Raw genomic sequence first — 20,700 nt, forward strand, 5'->3', positions numbered from 1 at the left:
TTGTGAGGATCAGAGCACTTTACAGATTATCCTGTTTGCATCAGTAACAATGGCAGCATTATGAGAACAAGCACTATCTGTTGACCTCTCAAGAGTACCAGGCATTCCAGCACAATCCACATATGTACATTCTTCTTTTCTCACCTCTAGTAAAATGTAATCAAAACTATTTCATTTCCTCTCATAATAGACTTGAAATCATGACTGTCTTATCTACAAAGTCTCCTGCCATTTAGGCTGAAGTAATAAGCTTTGGCAACCAACTATCATGATTAAGAAGCCTGAGTGTTCACTATGATTCACGTAAATCTGTTCTTAAAAACAAACCCTTACCTACTTTCCATACTTTGATAGGTATTTAGACAAGTAAGTTTTAAAAGGCCAAGCATCAGAATGGTTTTTCTCCTCTGAATTCAGATTTTGGTCCCAACAGTAAAAGAGAAAAACAGCAGCATCCATTAAAATCTAGAAGGAGTAGAAATGTTTGTCACAGTATTTGGATGTAGCCTAGCATAAACAAAAGATAAATTTGGATTCTAAAGCACTGACAGTATTCCTTAAGGGTCAGGGAGTAGAAAAGGATTGAAATAGTGTGTGCAATTAATTTGGAATAGACTGCCTTTATACACTTGCTATTTTAAGAACACTTGCTCCATGTGTACTTCTAAAAAATAAAAGAATTAAAAAAAAAAAAATAAAAATCTGCTGACCAAATTATTTAGTTACATTAAGTGAAGATGACAGCATCACCACAAAGAAAATTAGTGTCATTATTTTTTGTTCCTTTCGCTAATTTTAGATCACATGCTTTCTAGCCTAGGCACAAAACCTGAGGTCATGAGGTCTTCAACCACAGTTGTATCTCATAACTCTACCACAGTGAAAAATATCAACAGAGATAAAGAAAAAAGATATTTTTCCAGAATTTCCCTACATTGTACAGCCTGAACAGAACTCAATTCACTGCCAAGTGGAGTTCCACTCTACTCCCTACCTTCTTACGAACAAGCTGTAGCTATCACAAAGTAAGCACAGTGTTTTGTGATAAATTGATCAGAAACATATTGTAATTCTTTAAATTATTTCTCTGATTAAAAAATTGAGAAGCACAGAAAGTTGGATACCTGGAACTCACTGTTAACTGGAAGGTAATGCAACATCAAAAGCTTTGCAGAACTGGACATTTGCATTCTGACAGCAAAACAAAAACAAACAAACAAAACACCATTTACTGAGGTTTTGTATCTCCTTTTTTTCCAAAACTTTGGTATTAATACTTATGAAAATTAGCGTGTGGTTTTGGGGTTTGTTTTTTTTATTTTGGTATTGGGTGGTTTTTTTTGGCCTTCATCTCAGAGACCTATTCTCTGGATCTTTACATCTGTCAATTCTAGTTACTTAATCTTCTCAGTTTTGCTTTGGTTGTTAAGCTATTTTTGTTCAGTTCACTTAAGTCAGTCATTTAGCATAGGTCCCAGCTTCTGTAGATCTCAATATTACATCTCTAACACTAAAAAGGATTTTCCACTTCAGAAACGCAATTAGTTCTGAGCAAAGTGGAACACCTGAGACTATATTAAAAATCATTAAGGATATAATACAAAATGATCTCACACTTTAAAACATCAGGCAAAATGTGGACCTTTAATGGAGAAAGAGGAGATGGAATAAATATAACATAAATATAAGAGTGGCTTAGAGCAGAAATCTATTGAAAAGTATTTGTCCCCCAAAGGAGAAATCTGCTTAATTATAAATCCTGTGCATTTAAAGAAACTTGGCTTGTAATAAGCAGAGAAAACACTGAGAAGAAAAGATAGTGTAAAGTTACTGGCTGTGAATAAAAGCATCATCCCTGAATAGTGAGCTGCACAAACACCCCATTTATGTTCTAGCTCTTGCATTTCAGTCAACATGCAGAACCACAAAGCCTTGTCTATCTGGCTTTGAACATTATTTGACTGGTTTCAGGGACTGTGATCATTTGAAATATTCAAAACTTCCACAAAAAGTTTAAAGAACATATTATGGTTTAGGGAATAGCATACCTCTTTCCACCAGCTGCAGATTCTGACAGTGAGGTAGGACTTTAATGTTGGACATTTTGCCCCTTTCTCTCGCTGTTCTGTTGACATGAGTAGCAATATCTCATTGACCATTTTACAGCTTATAGAATTTTTAGACCACTCTCCTTGTTGTGTGTAGACTTGACTGTAAATTTTAAATGCAGTGAATCCAAAAGCATGGGCGATAGTGCAGACCTGCTGTGTATGTGCTGCGTCACTGAGGTAGACTCAAGTTGCTTTTGGATTTCAGTCTTGGTTCAACTCACCTGCCAACTCCTTGTCTTAGATTTTCTACAGGTGTTTTATTGTAACATCTGTGTTAAAAGGCACAGTGAATAGCATCTCCTCTCTACCTTTAGCTGTATGGCCCAAAGCAGGTAGCAAACATACATGTGACATCCCCAGACTTCATGTCAAATGAGCCCAGCACCGTGCTTCCACCTACTCTTATGTGTAATAAAACAAGGCTGACAGGAACCAGAATCAACCTAGATAAGTTAGTACCTTAATGTCCACACCAGATCTCCAAGAAGAGGTCACAAAAGATATTCAACTCTACTTCCACAAATGCTACCAAAACTGCAGAGATGTTCTCTTCCTAGCGAAAGCGAAGGAAGTGGCCTCTACTCATCCCAACATGACCATTAACTAACTGCTTTTGTTTGGGCATCTGCTTGAAATTTTACCAGTAGACCATTCACAATTCCAAAGTGAACACTGAGCAAATACTTGCATGTATTACTTAATTCGGATAGAGCTGAACCTTAGCACAGGTTTAAAGGTGCAAGATCCAAAATATCTCAAAATTTTATGAAAGACATTGCTTTCTCTGTTTCCCAAAGCTCCAAAAACAAAGCATTGTCAGTCACTAGCATGTAAGCCAGAGGCCTTTTTCAGCTTTTAGATATTTCTCACTTTACAAGACAGGTGAAGAACAGCCATGACAGCACACAGCTGCATAAAGCATTTTTCTCTCACATAAATCAAAGTATGCAGAAGGAAAACAGAGGAGAGACAGAGAATATGCAGGTAGTTGCTTCTGCTAATAATCCAGTTTATAGCAACAGAAAACTGTGTTACTTTTTGCTGTTTTCTTTTAGGCCACATAAAATGTTTCCTCAGAGTTTTCTTTAACAGTCCTGAGATTATCACAGTTGGTGCAACAGATGTTGGTCTCTAGAAAGAATGGCCTGATCCTGTAAAACCTGCTTTCTCATGTGCAGACCCTTTGAAATCAGTGGGATTTATGTAAATAGGGATTTGCAGGATTAGGTCTACAGTCTAGAGAGTCTGCAGTACTTCAGTCATACGTGTTCTAGTTTTGTTGCCTGGGAACCCAGTACACCAGAATAGCTCCCGAACAGGCCAAACATCTTTTTACAGAAGTAATATGAAACTACACACATTCTTTGCAACAAGAATTCTATGTTAGTTCCCTATACTGCAGTGAAGTAAGCCCTCCTGCATCAAATGATGTTCAAAGATCTGATCCATACGAATGTACAAAATACAAGAAGAATGTCTACTTAATTTAGAAAACTGGAGAGAGAAAAAAAGAAAAAGAAAAAAAAGAAATATTTCTCTCCCTCCAACAAGGCTGGATATGCATATTTTCATTTCCCAACATCAAAACTGGAGCTGTAAACATTTAGTATACAGTACATTTGGGTTGCCACAGAGACTGAAAAAGAAAAGCTGTTGCTCAGAAGTCAGCAGAATTACATATAGCACAGGGATTCCACAATTGGTTTCCTTCAGTGTCACTGGCAATTGAGACGGCAGACACAGCTACAGCAAGCACCAGTAGCCACACATACCAACCGCAGACTTCCCCAAAGACAAGGCAGTAGCAGCACATGTCAGTGCTGAGTTGTATGGGTGCACAGGAGGAGACCTGCTTTTGTTTCTCACTGCCCAAATGCCCTAAAGCAGGCTGTTGCCTACTCATCACACCCCTGGAACAGGGAGCTCATTCTCCTCCATACTTCCTAACACCCACACTTGGCCACACTTTGCTTCACCTCCTGTCTATTTCTTCTCCCTAATCCCAGAAGTGCTATATTCCCTCACCTTGTCCTGGCCTTACATCTCCCCCAAGTTTCTGGCAGTAGCTGATGAACTGCTCTAGTTCCCACTGACAAGGATGTACCCACATGGTAGCCTTGGCCACCAAGCAATGACACAGTGATAGATCCCCATAAAACCTAAATAGTTGTAGCTGCCTGGAAAATATCTGGCACTTCTACTTTTCTCCTGTGATGTCCACAGTTACTCTGAAACTCAGGTGAGTGCCACACAGGCTGCAAAAGATACGCTGGCACTTTTGTGTAATACCAGTGATACAGAAACCAGCACCAACCTTGAGAACTCAGCTAAGGCATCCCTGTCAATAACATACTTAGCAACTAAGAAGCTTGCCAAACACCTTTCACTCAAACTTGAAACTACTTATGAAACGCTAAGTCAACAAACATAGTCAAGCTTGCATGCATATGTTATTATTATTAGAAAATAAAACAGATGAGAAAAGTTCACATGAGCTTGCTGTGGTATATTTTTCCCGCACAGGTCCATGTCACCCTTTGAGGAATCGACAGTACATGAAGAGCATATTGAGGCTGCTTTCAGGAGCAAAGTAGGCCTGCTGAAACTTGGCCGTGATGTCTTTATGTATCATTGTGGTGAATATCTATATTCATGAAGGTGAACTTCACAGATGGGATGAGGTTGTAAAGGACCGCTGGAGGTCACTAGGACCACCTAGGGCAGGCTACACAGAGCTGTGTCCAGATGACTTTTGCCTCCCTCCAAGGAGAGAGACTTCACAAACACCTGAGCCACTGTCCAGTGATTCTGACAGCTAAAAGTTATTTCTTAATGTTCAGGGGGAAACTCCTGTGCCTGGACATATGCCCACTGACTCTCATTCTGAAAAATCCTGCCTCCATCCTCTCTGCATTACCCCATCAGGTATTTGTCTATATTGTTAATATCCCCTTGAGCCATCTCTTCTCCAGGCTGCAGTCCCAGCTCTCTTAACCTTTCCTCTTAAGGAGAGATGCTTCAGTCCCTTAATCATTCTTGTGGCCCTCTGTTGCACTTTCTCCATTATGTCCATGTCTCTCTTGTACTGGGGGCCCCCAAACTAGACACAGTACCCCCAGGTGCTTTCCTGTCAATATTCTTTCCAGCTGGGTGACTGGAATGTTTCTTCCTAGCTGTGTCTGGTGGCCTGAGCAATTGAGTGCCTATCAAAGTCAAGAGGAATGTCATGAGCATTTGGAAGACATAATAACTCGTATCTTCATATGGAATTTAACAAAAAGTCTACATATAGCTCACTCTGTACATTCCTCGCTAGATAGAATAGCAATTTTTGTGTTAATGTTTGCCCTACAGTAAAATGCTTCAGCAAGACCAAGTTACCACTGATGTGTCTTGAATTCTGACAGTGTCAAACTGGTTGGACTATTTTTAAAAACACTTTTACCTTGCCGCAATAGGATAGTGTATTCCAAGACTATATAGTACAGAAACATAAGGCTCTTCTGGTCATTTAACATAGGCTCAGAAGCTAGTACTCTGCTCTATGCTTCAAGTTAATTACTGATAAACAGCACAGAAGAGCATCGCAGGACTCTAGCACAGCATCAAGAGAATTTGTATGTTCCGATGAAAGGAAACCAAGCAGGCTGTGTCCATGAAATCAACTACAAAACTGTGAAATCCTGAGAGAAAGTTTGGGTGATTTTATTTGTTCATTATTTATGAACTTTAGAAAAGAGGAAATTTGAATACTACATTAGCGTAACAGGACTCTGAAGACATTAATAGGGCAATTGCACTGCCTCTCTGCTGGACAACTTGATCGTATTTAAGTATCTCATTTTGGCAGATGCTTCCTAAACCTGTTCATGATAAGAATAACACAGTCTCACTCTCCTGTGCCAATCTTTAATACCATCGTTATTAAAGAGTTAAGGAATTTGGTGTCTTTTTTCCCAAACACAGTCTTTCCTGATTAAATGTTAAGCCTTTACTTCTTCACCTACCTACAAAGAAGGCAAATCTGAAATCTAAAAACCTCTACTTCACACGTTATTTTTGATATGCACCACCCAAATGTGGACACCACTGAACTTGATTATGCCATGGTAGGATGCAAATAGTGGTGTGTAAGTCCTTGAAACAATTATTGCAATCCAGATTTATGTCTTGGACCACAGTTCTGAATGATCAATATCATTATTTGACTCTAATGACCCTGGTCCTAAATTTAAAATACGGCTTTCAACACATGTGCTCCACATCATACCAGTGTTGGAGGACAAACAACAGATTAATTGCTGGCCCTAATGCTGTGTTTGTGAGTGCTAAGAAGTCATTCCAAATGTTCAAAAAAGGATTAATGCAGTATAACAAGTCTATTTAATTACTGAAAGACCAGTGATCCTCATTTTATTATAAGCAGCTTTTCCTTTATTTGGAGGCTCAAAATAGACAGAAATGATTACATGACAACTATAATTCTTGTCCCAGAATATTCAAGTTATATTCAACAGTATAGTGAAAAGAATATGCAAGAGGCCAGGGAAGACTATATAAACACACCATATCTGAGTATGACAGTGCAAGATTAGGCACTGTGTTTTAAAATTAACCAGTACTTCTTGCTATAGTCAGACTGCACAAGCAATTTTTATGCTCTGTGTAACAATATGATGTGTTTCCTTAACAAGGGGAAAAAAAGAATAAAAAAATAAAAAAAAAAATCCTGAAATAATTACACAGTTAAAGTAATTACACAAAGTTAAAAAAAAAAAAAAAAAAAAAAAAAAAAAAAAAAAAAGAAGTTTAATAAAATCAAAGAAGTCCATGACTCCTGCAACATAGCGTTTATAGTTGACTGAACTGGCGACTATGAATGCACATATGGTAAAACCAAAAGTTGATATAGTTTACTTTAAATTATGTGTCTGAATCTAGACAGCCCTATCAATTTTCCAATTCTTTATTCTGTACAGGCTAGTTATTCTTTAACTGAAAGATAAACAATAGAATAACTTGATGTTAACCCTCTCTTAACTCCAAAATGCACTGAGAGAGTCAATCACCTGGAAAAAATTTATGGATGGACTTCTTTTCACTTTTACAAATAAATGTCACTTCCCACTTTCAGATATAGAGAACAGCACAGTAGCTTCGTGAGAGTTGATTTTACTACTAGCTTGTTACCTGCCAAAAGGCAAGGAATGAGGAAAACAATGACTTAAGAAGGAAAAGTAGATGGCATGCTGAGTCCAAAAAAGATAAATTACCAATCAAGTATTTTTGAAAAGTTCTAGTACAACCAATTGGGGCTTCAGGCACAAGTTGGCCTTTCAAGACAAGACTGGAATAAACACAAAGCAGTATAACACCATTAAATAAATCCAAGCAATGGGTTGCCTTTCAAACCAGACCTGCCCACAGCACCAGTAAACTGTGACAGAATTATCAGCATATTTCAGAAACAAGCAGTCTGTTGTTACACTAGCTTGACTTTCATCCCACACTTCAGACCAGACTCTTCACCCATTCACCCTTCTCCCATGTCAGTGTGCTCTGGTCTGAGTTACTCACCCACTAGGCTGAAAACATTGGGTACTGGAGAGGTGATGGTGTGAGGAGCAAGACTGAGCTCAAAGGCCACTCCTATAAACACTGTAAATTCATCCTATTTCCTTGACCAGCTAGAATAACACATATCTAACTGCCCCAATTACTGTTTCTTTCTCCTTTCTATCTAAAGCACATTTTCCTTCCACTGTCACAGGGCACCAAACCTCAGAGAACACCAAAACTGTGGCCCTTGTCTCAAGGACCACTCGTGCCCAAGCCTCCTAGAGACTAAAACACTGGTGATTCCAAGGGGTGCTCCCAGCACAGACCTGGTCTCCTGCAGCAAATGATCATGCTGGGTGGTTTTCCTCTGCCACCCTCTCGCAAGGCACAGTACCACCGCAGGGCTTGCAGTGGAGGAATGCTTTGTGCTGGCCCTCCCTGCTTGGGCAAGTTTCTTCCGTCCGGGCATGAGAGAACAGGGCAAGATGTTTCTTTACCATTTAGAGCCCACTTGGGGGCTGGGCACCAGCAGGCAGATTTTGCTTGCTTCGAAGTGCAGAAAGGGTTATGACTTTTCAGCCACCACACATCTAGGTTGTTTGCAATATCCAGCTCCTGAGGCAGCAGTACAGCAAGTGGTGCTCTCTGTTGTGGCTCAAGGAAGTCTGCCTGCAGTCACACAGGACTGTAGACTAAGGCATGGATCTTACATCTTACAGCTTACTAAGGATGTCCTTACATCTCAGCAAGATCTTCACATCATCATTACAGGGACGCTATTTAGATTCCCTACATTAGCAGTCCCCCCATCCTCCTTCAGAGGAACTATGTAGCAACAGTCAAAAAACAGACCAGAGCTGAAGTTTTACTCTGAAAGAAAAGGTTTAGTCATTCGGTACTGTATGGGAACACCGTCTGCACAGATGTTATCTGGTGCGTTTTGTTGTCATTCCTGTTGTTAAAGTTCCTCTCACCTCCAAAAATAAAAAAATTTTAAAAAAAAATAGAAAAGAAAAAAGGAATGAGTTTATGGAAAAATCACTTGGACTGCAGAAATTCACCCAATCATATGCTGACAGTTCAGAGTATAGTTCAGAGAATAAAGTATGTTTTAAACAAAGAAAATTTTATCCACTAAGTCTATTCATATGAAAAGAGTTTTCAGGCTAAGCCCTTAAATTAAGAACATACCAATTATCTGATCATTTCGTACAAATTTACCTCTGCTCTGTAATGGTACCATGCTGGCGTATGAGATTTCCTAAATCAGAGAGCCTGTATCATGCCATCGGTTTTTCAAACAGATCCCGTCCCTTATTTCAAAAGGCACTTCTTCCTAAAACTGCAGCACAATGCATGCAGAAGATGATTAGATGTAATACCCATCTCAAAAAACTAAACTGTCCTAACAGTCAAATTGTAGGTAATTACAGAGAGCACAAAGCTCAAATCAAGGAGCTGGCACAAGAATCCGGGACATTCACTGTAGGCAGCCTGTCAGGATGCAGGGCAAATGAATTCCCCTTTCACCAAGAGTCAAGTTTAAGTAGAAACAAAGAGTTTCACCAAAAAAAAAAAAAAAAAAAAGACAAAATTGTTCCTTTTCACTTTAACAACTTTAGACACTACATCAAACATCTTGTATGAAGTACTGTACTTTTCTTCAGAGACCACAGTCACTGTTGGATATAGTACTGATTTTATTAAGTACTAGCCTTTTAGAATAGAAGGTGGTTCTGGTACCAAAGAAATCATATAGCTTCTTAGGTAGTGTACCTACACTTCAAGAAAGAATTTATATCTCCTTCTTTACTTTGTAAAAACTGAAGTAGTGTGCATATGCATTATATTTTGATTGTAAAATACTTTCCAAAGGAATCCTTCTTTCCCATAAAACCCACGTAACGATGCCCAAAATGAAACAGAGCCCACAAAGAATTATGTAGAGAAATGTAGAAAACCTGGGTCCCCTCAAAGAAAAGAAAGGCACCACAGCCCAAAGGAGGAAAAGTTTTCCCTCCAGCCTGTAGAAATCCTCCCTACACCTCTTTCATAGAGGAGGGCAGCCACTTTGTCCCTATCACTGTCAATAGAAAAGAGATGGTGATGCTGAGAGCCTGGCCACTTCCAACAGAAGACACAGCAGCTCCGGAGGGATGCCGAGAAACCCACTGGGGTGGAAAGTGGGGGCTGAGGCCTTCTTGTCAACGATTATCACAGAGGATCAGAGGAAGCAGTGACGCTACCAAACAATGGGGAGGTCAAGCAGTTCACAGCCATTTCATGACCCAGACAAGTCAAGGTCAAGAGATTCAGGTAGCAACTTGGCCTGGGCATGAGTTACAGCACAAATGAATTGTTTTAACAAATCAGCTTTGGTCAATTAAACCTAACAAGTCGTGTTACATAACATAGCAGGGTCCCTGACACTAGGCCAGGAGCTGAGACTGGCCTCATAAAACACATCTTTTAACACAGCATAACAAATTTAAGGTAATCCATCCAGAAGCTGCAGATGTCAGAAAAAGAAAACAAAAGTTGTCTTGACTAGGAGGTGTTCTCACACTTTTAAATCAGGGACAATGGATTATAGATATCCTTTCAATATATCTGGCAGCAATTTCCACAGTGGAAATCACGCAGTGGAGAAGTGATGCTATGGTAAATACACTTGCTAACTGCAAGATATAAGACCCTCCAAAAAAAACTGTCTGAGAAAATTCAGCATTTCTTTATTACTCATTTCATTAAAAAGGCTGAAAATATTATGGCATCTTACGCCAATGTATTCACAAACAAAATACAGTAAGTATGTTTTTTTTATTATTTTTAAAGATGTTGAGTCTATAAGTACTGGATTCTAATATCTACACAGCCCTTTGTTTCCATTTTAAAGAAAGATGTGTGGATTCTGTGTCATCTTATTGGGAAATGTTTTCTGAATATGGCAGCGTGGCTGACTAAAAAGTAAACTGCAATGCTAGATTTAACATATACCTGTCATAATTAACTTTCATTTCTTTAAATGTATCCTTTACGAAAATCTGCATAGCATTTCAGTGTAATGTAACTTGAAGATTGGGAAGGAAGATATTTAAATAGTATTTTCAAAAACTAAATACGTAAAATTCTCAATTGCCCAATATCTTCAAATAACATGGAATATATTTACTATACACATTATTTGTGTTGACCAATATAAGACAAATATTCTTTTTTTTAATATTTTTTTTTTTAATTTCTCAATAGACACATTGAGTTTCTCCAACAGAGTTTACGAGTTGTTCACTAGCTGACTTTGCTGTTCAGTCTCCAGAGGAGAAAAGGGGAACCACTTTGTTTCATTTCAGTACATATTTTTCAGGGAGGAAATAATTAGAAGTCCTCTTCAAGCCACAGAGATGCCTTTAATGAAGGCTCTTTCGTAATGCTGAAGGGCACTGGAAAATGTAAATTTCCCCTTGGTCTGTAGTTAAAACACCTAAGGTTTCTCTAGGGGAAATGCTTGATGGTTGCTTTCGCACTATTCTTTGCCCAGTACTGTATCACAGTTATTTCTGTTTATTTAAATTCTATTTCTTAAGGTTTAAGAAATAAACATTTTTAAAGATCCCAAATATGATAAGTAGTAAGGAGGAGACACAACATTAAAATGACCCCAACATCCACACAATTTTAAGTCACTTTTTTTATATGAGATGGAGTACAAGGAAAAAGAAAATGTGACATAAGAGTCTTGGGGCATGCAGGCAAAAGCTGCAATAATCAGGCTGGCTAAAATGGTCCAAAATGCTATTTTTGATAAACATACTCTAGACTTCCACCCCTTTCATAGACAGAATCCCCCACAAAAGCCATGTCTGAAGTGCCTATCTCCCACTGACTGTGAAAAAAGCTAGAACAAAAGTCACATGCCGATAATGAGGCACTGAAGAAATGGCTAAAGAAACATATTTGGGTGAGAAAAAAAGAAAAGAAAAGAAAAGAAAAGAAAAGAAAAGAAAAGAAAAGAAAAGAAAAGAAAAGAAAAGAAAAGAAAAGAAAAGAAAAGAAAAGAAAAGAAAAGAAAGAAAGAAAGAAAGAAAGAAAGAAAGAAAGAAAGAAAGAAAGAAAGAAAGAAAGAAAGAAAGAAAGAAAGAAAGAAAGAAAGAAAGAAAGAAAGAAAGAAAGAAAGAAAGAAAGAAAGAAAGAAAGAAAGAAAGAAAGACATAAAAAGGAAAGAAGGGTGGAGAAGAGAGCAGGAAACTAATCTTTTTATAAATTGAAATGTGGTGAATTAAAAAATAAATAAATAAAAATATATATATATATATATAAAAAAAAAAAAGAATAACAGCTGTGCAAGAGAAATGTTCCCAATACTCAGTACAATATATACACCCAAATCAACTCTCTTTTCTCTTGGGCAAAGCTAATAATCTATGATACTTTCCCTTTACTAGCTTCTGAGCCTTTCAAACTGCTTTTAATCCAACCCATTGCCCTGAGCTGGGTTTTTATCAGCTGCTTCTAGAAAATTCTAGTGATAAAAAACATAAAAAGTAAAAAACTAAATTAAAAATATACATATATAGAAAAACAGAGGAAAACCACGTAGCCTCTCAAGAAGGAATGGTATCTTCCTCTTCACATTCACTTAGCATCTGAAACATGTCTCCAGACAAGGGGTTTTTTTTCCATCCCAGAATGGAAGTAATGACTCTGTTCAGTTAAGTTAGCCCTTTAACTTGATCCTGAGATAATCCCATTCAAGTGATTGCAGCAAAGCAGCATCCACCATCCTGTTGGGACTGGAATATAACTCCTTAGGAAAGTTACTGGATTATTCTACTTGGCACTGAAGTGCGCAGCTCCAAAGACCAAAACTTCGGCCAGCCACCAGTCCTCCACCTTTCTACATAGCTCCCTTACTAAAAGCAGGGAAAAGGGAGAGAAGGAAAAGCCAGGAAGACAGGAAAGCTGGAAAAGAATGATGGCTTGACAGAAGACTGGTGCAATAAACTTCAGGATCCAACATGAAGTGGTACCACTACTTAATTATTTTATAAAAGTTTTCACAGTTACAACAAATTCAATCTGCATGAAAATTAGGAAAATTAAAGTGTAGATCTCTGATGTTAAGTGAAGTATTTCCTTCACAAATTAGTGACCTTTTTTATAGTTTAGAAGTATTTTATTTGTTCCCAGTATTGTTCTTCTGTCTGAAACTACCGTGAAGCAAGAATTTGCTGTTTTCATTTCTATTCTTTTCTTTACTTTATAGCTTCTTGCTGTTGATCTAAATGTGATTCATAAATTAATGCTGACTTCTAAATTTTCAACTAGTTGCACAAAATTTATTTAACCGTAAGCTTCCTTTGTCTTCAACACAATTAATGTCATTTAACCCTGTGAAAATGACCTCCCTGGTGTACCAAGCAGGAAAAAAACTAACAAGGAAGAAACAAAAGGCTCCTTCCTAAAGCACATATATATTATTTCTGACTTCAGTATTAAAAATTCCCTTTTCTTTCTCATGAATCTGACGTATTACTTTAAAAACTTAAATTTGAAAAGAGAAAAATAGACATTTGAGATTCTTCAGTTTTACTGTGTGAATGGTAGGTGACTTTTTCAAGTGTTTTAATTTCCCATGACTTCATGCACAAAATATCAACAATCATCAATTGAAAAACATTATTTTGCCCACATATACAAGAAATTAACTTCCATTTTTTAATGACAAATGTCTTCCTTGTCTGTAGTTTTCAGCACTTTTGAGATAGTCAACAAAGTAGTTATCCCACATTTCACATCAGAAAACTGGAAAATAAACCACTAGGGTTTCCTTTTCAGTTGACATGAGGAGTATTCTAAAATTACATTTTTTGCATGCCTGAATAAACTGTAATTGCTCGAGGTAATCAAATGTTTTTAAAATGTTTATTATTTCCTATTAGATTCCCAAACTGCAACAAGCTCCTCTTACATGAGAGCAAATAAAATGCAAACTCCTACCTCTACTTCTGCGCTGGTTCAAAATTGAGATTTAATGCTTGGGATAAGCATGCCATTTCCGTCTAAGTAATAGGCTGCAAGAGCATTTAGACACCTATAGGGTAAAGGCAGTAATAATCTCTATTTCCTGTTGTTCTCAATGGAATTAACAATTTGCTGTGTAAACTCCAGCGAGTCGCTCTGTGCTCTGACATATCCTTCTGCAAAACAGGTAAAATGTTCAACCATTTCTTCCCATATAACATAATAAGAAGGAGGCAAATAATTAAAGGATGTAGGAACAATCAACAATTCAGTGGGTTGATTGATTATTCAAAGCCCATTGATTGATTATTCTAGGCCCATTTTTTTCTTTTTATTAATTGCTTGTGGAAGCATCAGTGCACACAAGAAACACAAACCCGCGTCCAAATTCTTTCAGGGTGTTGCAGCATTTGGACATACGAACGTTACACACATTATACAAAGAGGATATTGCTTAAACAAAGTTCAGGGTGTGATTTCAAGTGGAATTTCTCATGCTCAAGGCAAACAGACGACAACAACAAAAACTGCCATTTTAAAATAGAAAAACTATTGTTACTATATTGCTACATTCTCAATTTCATGTGTTTACGAAAGGTAAGCTGGAAGCATAATATGGGAATGACTGCACAGACCTATTGAAAAAAAAATAAGCTTCCCATGAAAAGGAAGTCACAAAAAGCAAGAGACCTGATAACGGGACCACGCCACTGACCTGCTGGGAGGTCGCTGGCCCACTCCTGCAGTTCGGAGACGTTGCCCTTCACACAGAGCTAGAAAGAGTCCCTTCTGAAAAGAGGACGTGCTGCCCAAAACAAGACAACACATCCCCACTATTAGTGCTGCCAAAGAGAAAAGTCAGCATCCCAACTCAGCAAGGGATCGCTGACTCCTCAGTGCTTGGCTGGGCTGGAAACAGCTCCGGATGCACACAGGTGCGGCACAGGAACGCCTGCGCTCCGGATGGGCCCCAGGCAGCCTGCGGCAGCCGTCTCCTCTGCGGCCTGCCAGCCTGCTCCTTGGGTCTCCCCAGGTGCTGGGCAGATGAGTCCTCAAGGCAAAGCTCCCCCCTGCAGACCTGCAGGGAACTGGTCCTCCCTCCTTCTCCCCCTCTTAACGCTTCTCTCTCCCTTTCCTTTCTCCTGCGACCCCTGGAGAGGTAGGACACAGCCTGGTGATCCTGGGGCTCACGTAGGCCAGGTTTCCTTCTGCGCAGCCCTTTGGGAAGGGCTTGCTAATCCTTCTTATTAATTAATGAGATAATAGCAGTTAACCGGAAAGCAATATTAACGCTATCTAGGAAACTTCCAGCAGAAATGATTTAGTCTTTTCACCAAATTGCTGGTAGCAGAAATCCTGCAGCTGGAACGGCAACAACATCTTGATGTGTAAAGAACTTAAATCAGGAGTGCCTGAGCAGTACCAGACGTAGGACATCTGCATCTATTTTCTGCTCTCATTCTTGGATAGTTTAAAAGATCCTCCCCTCAACTTCAGATTTTATTAACAGCTGGGGATGCAGGCTCCCCCAATTATATCAGTCTTGCACATGGACAAAGGAGAGTGTAAACAGCAACATGACTGTTCTGAGAGATATACTCCGAAGGGTGCATGCATTAAAACACTTTAAAATGTTTAACATCTACATTTACCATTGCTTGAGTCCTTTATACTCCCAAAGTATTTCTCATGCCTATTATGCTTCACTCACTATCTGCTAAAATGCTCTGCAGTTTATTTATGCTGCCAGGAAGAAAAACAGCAGAGACAACACGAGGATCAGGAATTCTGCAGATGAGATCCATTGCTGTAGATATTTTATATTTTTTTAAAAAGAGCAGCGCAAGCTTTTTTAATTTTTTTTTATTATTATTTTTATTTTTTTATTTTTTTATCAGCCATTGTAAGTCTAAGCAAAACATCTCTCAGAAGAAGGGATTTATATTATCTGGGTTCTGTTGCAGCAAACAAGTACTGCAGCTTTCATTCACTGATTGTCAAAAACTTTCCAATGTGCCCACTGCAATGCGGATGCCAACCAACGAATCAAAGGCATTCAGCAACTAGACAAAGAGGGTCCGATGCCAACCTCGGTGCCACTGGCAACCATTATTGGCATCAAGCACATTGTCTGCCTTTTTTTTTTTTTTTCTTTTTCTTTTTTTTCTCCTCTCCTGGCACTTGACAAACAAAATGGCGGTTCTTGTAGCAACGGGAACACAGCATAAGCGCTGCACTGATTGAGTCAAATATCATCAAATGATTTTACGGACTCAGACACGTTTCATACCAAATGATAGGCACTCTGTGATGCCAGATAGAAAGAATGAAAGCGTGAAAGAAAAGAAAAAGTAACAAAAATTAACAATAATAATAATAATAATAATTTTAATCAGTAAAAACAATATCCATTACATTTTCAAGGTTTAGGCTTTTTAAAAACTTCCGGGGGGGGGGGGGGGGGAGGGGGGGGGAGGGAAGCAGAGGGTAGATATGGACCTGATACAGAAGCAGAGCCCTGTATAAATGTATTATGATTAAAAATTATTTTGATGCTAAATACTGATTACTGTGTTTTTCCCATTTTCTTCCTCCATTTCAGTCAAAGGAGCAGCTTTGTAACCTATATCAAGCCTCTTTTTTTTTATTTTTATTTTTTAAAGATCCTAAAGCACAAGAGGGTCATAGAAAGAGAATAGGGGGAAAAAAGATGCTGAATTCTGACAGAGGTGAGCAAAAAGGAGAACCATATAAAGTTGGTCAATGACAAAACTTGATAGGTTAGTCCTTATTTCTTCCTTCAAGGCAGAGATGGAAGTAGAAGCTCTTTTTATTAAGAACTGAAAGGACTACTGACACTTCTAGATCTGGAAATTGTCAATATATTGTAACATTACTCTGCACTGCAATGCGGATGCCAACCAACAAATCACAGGCATCCTAGGCTAAACAAAGAAGGTCTGATGCCAATCCTGGTGCCACTGGCAACCATCACTGGCACTCGAACTATCCTTCCTCCTCCTTTTTCCTCTAATCTTCTTTTATAAAGAAACAAAAAACACACTATTTGGCTCCTTTCTTCATTTTGTGTGCTAATTCCTTCTTCATATTTCGTTCAGTCATTTGTTTCGATTTCTCTGCTTATTTTTTATATGATACCATTAGGTGGATTTTAGTATTCTAAAAGAGATATACAGAGCAAAAAAGCCTGTGTAAAATGCAGCATTTCGGTTTACTTCATGCTTATCTTTTTCAAGTCTGATGCTCTTAATCAAGTACACCACAAAGTGCCCAATTAACCTGCATTCACTGAGGACAGAGATTCAAAGTGTGGCAAAACGGGGAAAAAATATACAAAGATAACTTAATACGACTTCTTCAAAAAGAGAGCAAACAGATGTTAGCAGAAGTTTAACTGTAAAGCAGCACGAGAGATACAAAATACATGCAGTTTGCAATAAACAAAGGCGCCTGCTAAGGGTAGCTTGATACAAAGAAATTAGCCAGTTTCATCTTCTAGTATATTCCAGAGTGGCTTCTTGTAACCTTCGAAGTTACAATATTACAGCACACTTTCTTACTCATTTTTGATTAGGCAAATATTTTGAATAAACTAATATTCTCAGTTTGTTCAAATCAATAAAATCAGCTGTGCTCTACAACTCTTTCTCCCATTTCAAGTTACGGCTTCCAACAACTTAAAACCAAGAGTGTAAGAGTACCATGACCCCCAGCCCCATTGGTTCAAGAGCTACTTAAGCTATTTTTCTCCCTTTGTACTTTCAACATTTACAGGCAGGTAAATCCATTAGAATTAATCAGTAAGTTATGTCTTGTGATGTATTCATTCAAAGTATCGTTCAAATTTTTCTTCAAAAAAGAAGTATGAAGATAAAAAGATTTTGTAACTAAGCTGTTTAGTGCCTTTACAGAATAGGTTCACATTTAGCAGACCGTGCTGCTGCTTCAAGTCATTTCAAAATATTTTAGTAAATTGTTGGCTGCTGTGGAGAAAAAAAATATATAAAATACGAACAGCAAGAAAAGAAAAGAAACACATTTCCATGACAAATAATTAAAATAATAATAATAACTATTTATACATTTATGTGAACACGGGGCAATATTTGGGTGACTAAACTTCTGAGAGAAGAATTTGTCGAAAACAAAAAGGTCATACTGTATCTACTCTTTCAAACCACAAGTACCTGCTCAATGAAGACACGCAATTCTACTCCTTTGTTACTAACAAAATCTATTCAGTTTCTTTTTCAGTTAGATCCGCAGTTGCGTATGGGGCATCGGATAACAGACTGCCATCTGCCCTTCTGCGAGCCATTTCTGCCTACAACCAGGCCAAGCCACAAAATGGCCCGCCATCTGCAGCTGGTCAAACTTTCCCTGGTTTAGGTCTGCGGCTAAGAAACAAATGCATTATTGCTACTTATCACTCAGAAATACAAGGGTGGCTAGAGGATGACACAATGACCAAAAAGAACCAAAATTATCCCGCAAAGAGAAAGTGCTTTTCAGAAGACTTAGTATCAGAGAAAATCCTTTATGAACTTACTGCCATTTTCAATTCAGGACCTGCACACAAATATTTTTTATCTGAATAAGTAATGTGACCAGCAAGTTTCTCCTTCATATATGATAAAAAGAATAATAGATTTTACTTTAATTTCATAAATTACATAAATTCATAAGTAACAGTTAAATAAGCTTTTCCTTCAATCTTCCATATAAAATTAAGTATAATAGTGTAATTACCGAAATAAAATTGTAGGGGAAATTTCTCTTTTACTATTACAACCTGAATCTTTGTTTCAAAACTCAGATAGGAAACATGAGCTAGCAATGTCAAATATGAATAAAACATTAAATATGTATGCTGTAATTGTGCCTATTTAGTATTTGCTAACCAGTATTTCTGGGCTAAAAATTTTTCATGTTTTATTTTGTAATGATGAGAACATCTACGGTTGCTCTCAAAGTTTCAATAACTTTATCTATTTAAGGATGAATTCTTGGTTATTTGAAACTGAAAAAACAAGAGTAAGTATTTGTACTATTTATCACGATTGTGCAATTGCACATACCTGCATCTGTACTGAGGGTACTACAGAGAAGAAAAGAAAAAATACTTTAAAAATAAGAATAACATTTCCTGAAGTCATAACTGGGAAAATATATATATATTTATATACAGAGAGAGAGTCAAATTTTGAACAGAAAAAAAGAAATGGAGGAATTGAAGAACCACCTTGAGACATCTTGCTCTCTCTTGAAAGAGAGCAAGAAACATATGCTAAACGTATGCATAATTTGTACAGGTCTGTAGGAGTGAGTGTGTCTGTGTGTATATACGTATACATGCTGATTTACATATGGATATGTACCCACGTTATGTATAGAGACCACAGAATAATGTTTCACTGGAAGACAGCCCATAGGGGAAACAGGGCTGCTCAGAATCAGTTTGACATACTAACATAGAAACACGACAATCTGCTTCTTACCTTGCTCCTGCACGTAGTATGCCAAAAACAAATCAAGCTCCTTGACTGATACTGTTATGTGGTGTGGCTGGACGCAAAGTGCTGGATTTGTGCAATGTGGGGATTTCATGAGCCGCTCTCCATCCGTACTTTCCAAGGGGATGCCTTTGAACAGGATCACCATGACTAGATCCAGACGCCAGACTTTGTCAGCCTGCCTCAGGCAGTCGATCCTCCTAATCTTACCCTTCTGGTCAGGATTGGACAATACGCAGCACGGGTGCTTCTTCCCAGTCACCGTGAGCACAAAATCCTCCCGGAACTCTTGGCGAATATCTTTGCGCAGCTTGGCGAGGAGCCTGGATGCCCATTTCTGTTTAATTTCGGGCTTTTCGCTTAGTAGCTCATCCTTAACTGCTCTTTCCTCATCCTTCGACATTCGTTTCTCATGTTTTTTGAAGTACTTGCGTTTTCGAGCCTGGAGGTTGAACCAAGTGTAGGCAATTGCACGGACATGCGGAAGAAGTGCCTCAATGAACGGGTGAAATTCATCCTGCAGAGGGAAGTTGAGGGAAAAGAAAGGAGAGAAGAAGAAAAGTCAGTAAGCTGTCATAATCAAAGCAGCATCAAGAAAGATTTCTGAAAATCTTAAAGCGAAATCCAAGACAAAGAGAATAAACATTCAATATTTACTTAAAAATTTACACAAATTTCTGTGTAACACCTTTGATGTGATTACCGTCACTGTCAGACAACAGACAAAATTACATGGAAAACCACATTTTCCTCATATTTCACTCTCTGAGAGAAGCATCTGAAGGTTTTATTCTGTATGCCTCCCCTCACTTCATCCTACATCACTGTAAAAGACTACATCACTGAAAAGAGATGCTATCAAGATGTTTTGTTCCGAACATTTAAATATCTGAGCGAATGACTGGCATCAAGAAAAGTACCATTGCACAAAGAGGACACTACACGGTTCTAAAAAATCTGAGCAGAAACGTTCAGAACACTGAAGTGAATGCTACAGTTCATTTCTCTTCTCTGTGGCACAGGAACACAAAGCATATACATGCTCAGTGTAATGCCACACAGTTCCCGCTTTTGGAGCATGCTCTCAGCAAGAGCCTGCTGGTGGCACAAAGAGCATGCGCCATTAAACTTGATCCATTTTCTTATCAAACGTCCAACATTCCAGCACTGAAACGGCACCATTCCAGTGGTGGTAACTAGAGAAACCAGTATACAGTAAGGGAAAGTGGGGAAAAGGCACAGCATGTTGTACACAAACCCTGCACAGAAGCTTCTGTACTTTCAACTCTTCGGGCTTCCCTCCCACCACCCCCAAACTCTGCAAAATAAAAGTTTATGAAGTCGAGAACAAAAATTACATTAATTTTCTCCTGGCAGCTTCACTATGGGTTTTGAAGCCCCACAGAGTCAGTTAATTTGTTAACCGATCACATGAGTGTGGCAATTATTCTAAACCCCTTAAAAATCAATCTGAG

General features: G+C 38.3%; 1 protein-coding gene across 4 annotated transcripts in view; it reads right to left on the reverse strand.

Moving 5' to 3' along the window:
* NFIB (nuclear factor I B) overlaps positions 1-20,283 on the reverse strand; it is a 159,870-nt gene extending 139,587 nt beyond the window's left edge. For 3 of the 4 annotated variants that reach the window (XM_072359587.1, XM_072359586.1, XM_072359585.1), the window contains exons 1-2: positions 20,146-20,274; positions 19,211-19,742 (exon numbers count right to left, since the gene is read on the reverse strand). In XM_072359587.1, the coding sequence (XP_072215688.1) occupies positions 19,211-19,742; positions 20,146-20,148 (535 nt within the window). In that variant the 5' untranslated portion in view covers positions 20,149-20,274. Of the gene's footprint in view, positions 1-19,210; positions 19,743-20,145 lie in introns of all 4 variants that reach the window. The other variant, XM_072359588.1, reaches the window with a different exon arrangement.
* Positions 20,284-20,700: the final 417 nt, after the last annotated feature.

Source organism: Excalfactoria chinensis, chromosome Z (genome assembly GCF_039878825.1).
Source record: "Excalfactoria chinensis isolate bCotChi1 chromosome Z, bCotChi1.hap2, whole genome shotgun sequence".
NCBI classification, from domain to species: Eukaryota; Metazoa; Chordata; class Aves; order Galliformes; family Phasianidae; genus Excalfactoria; species Excalfactoria chinensis.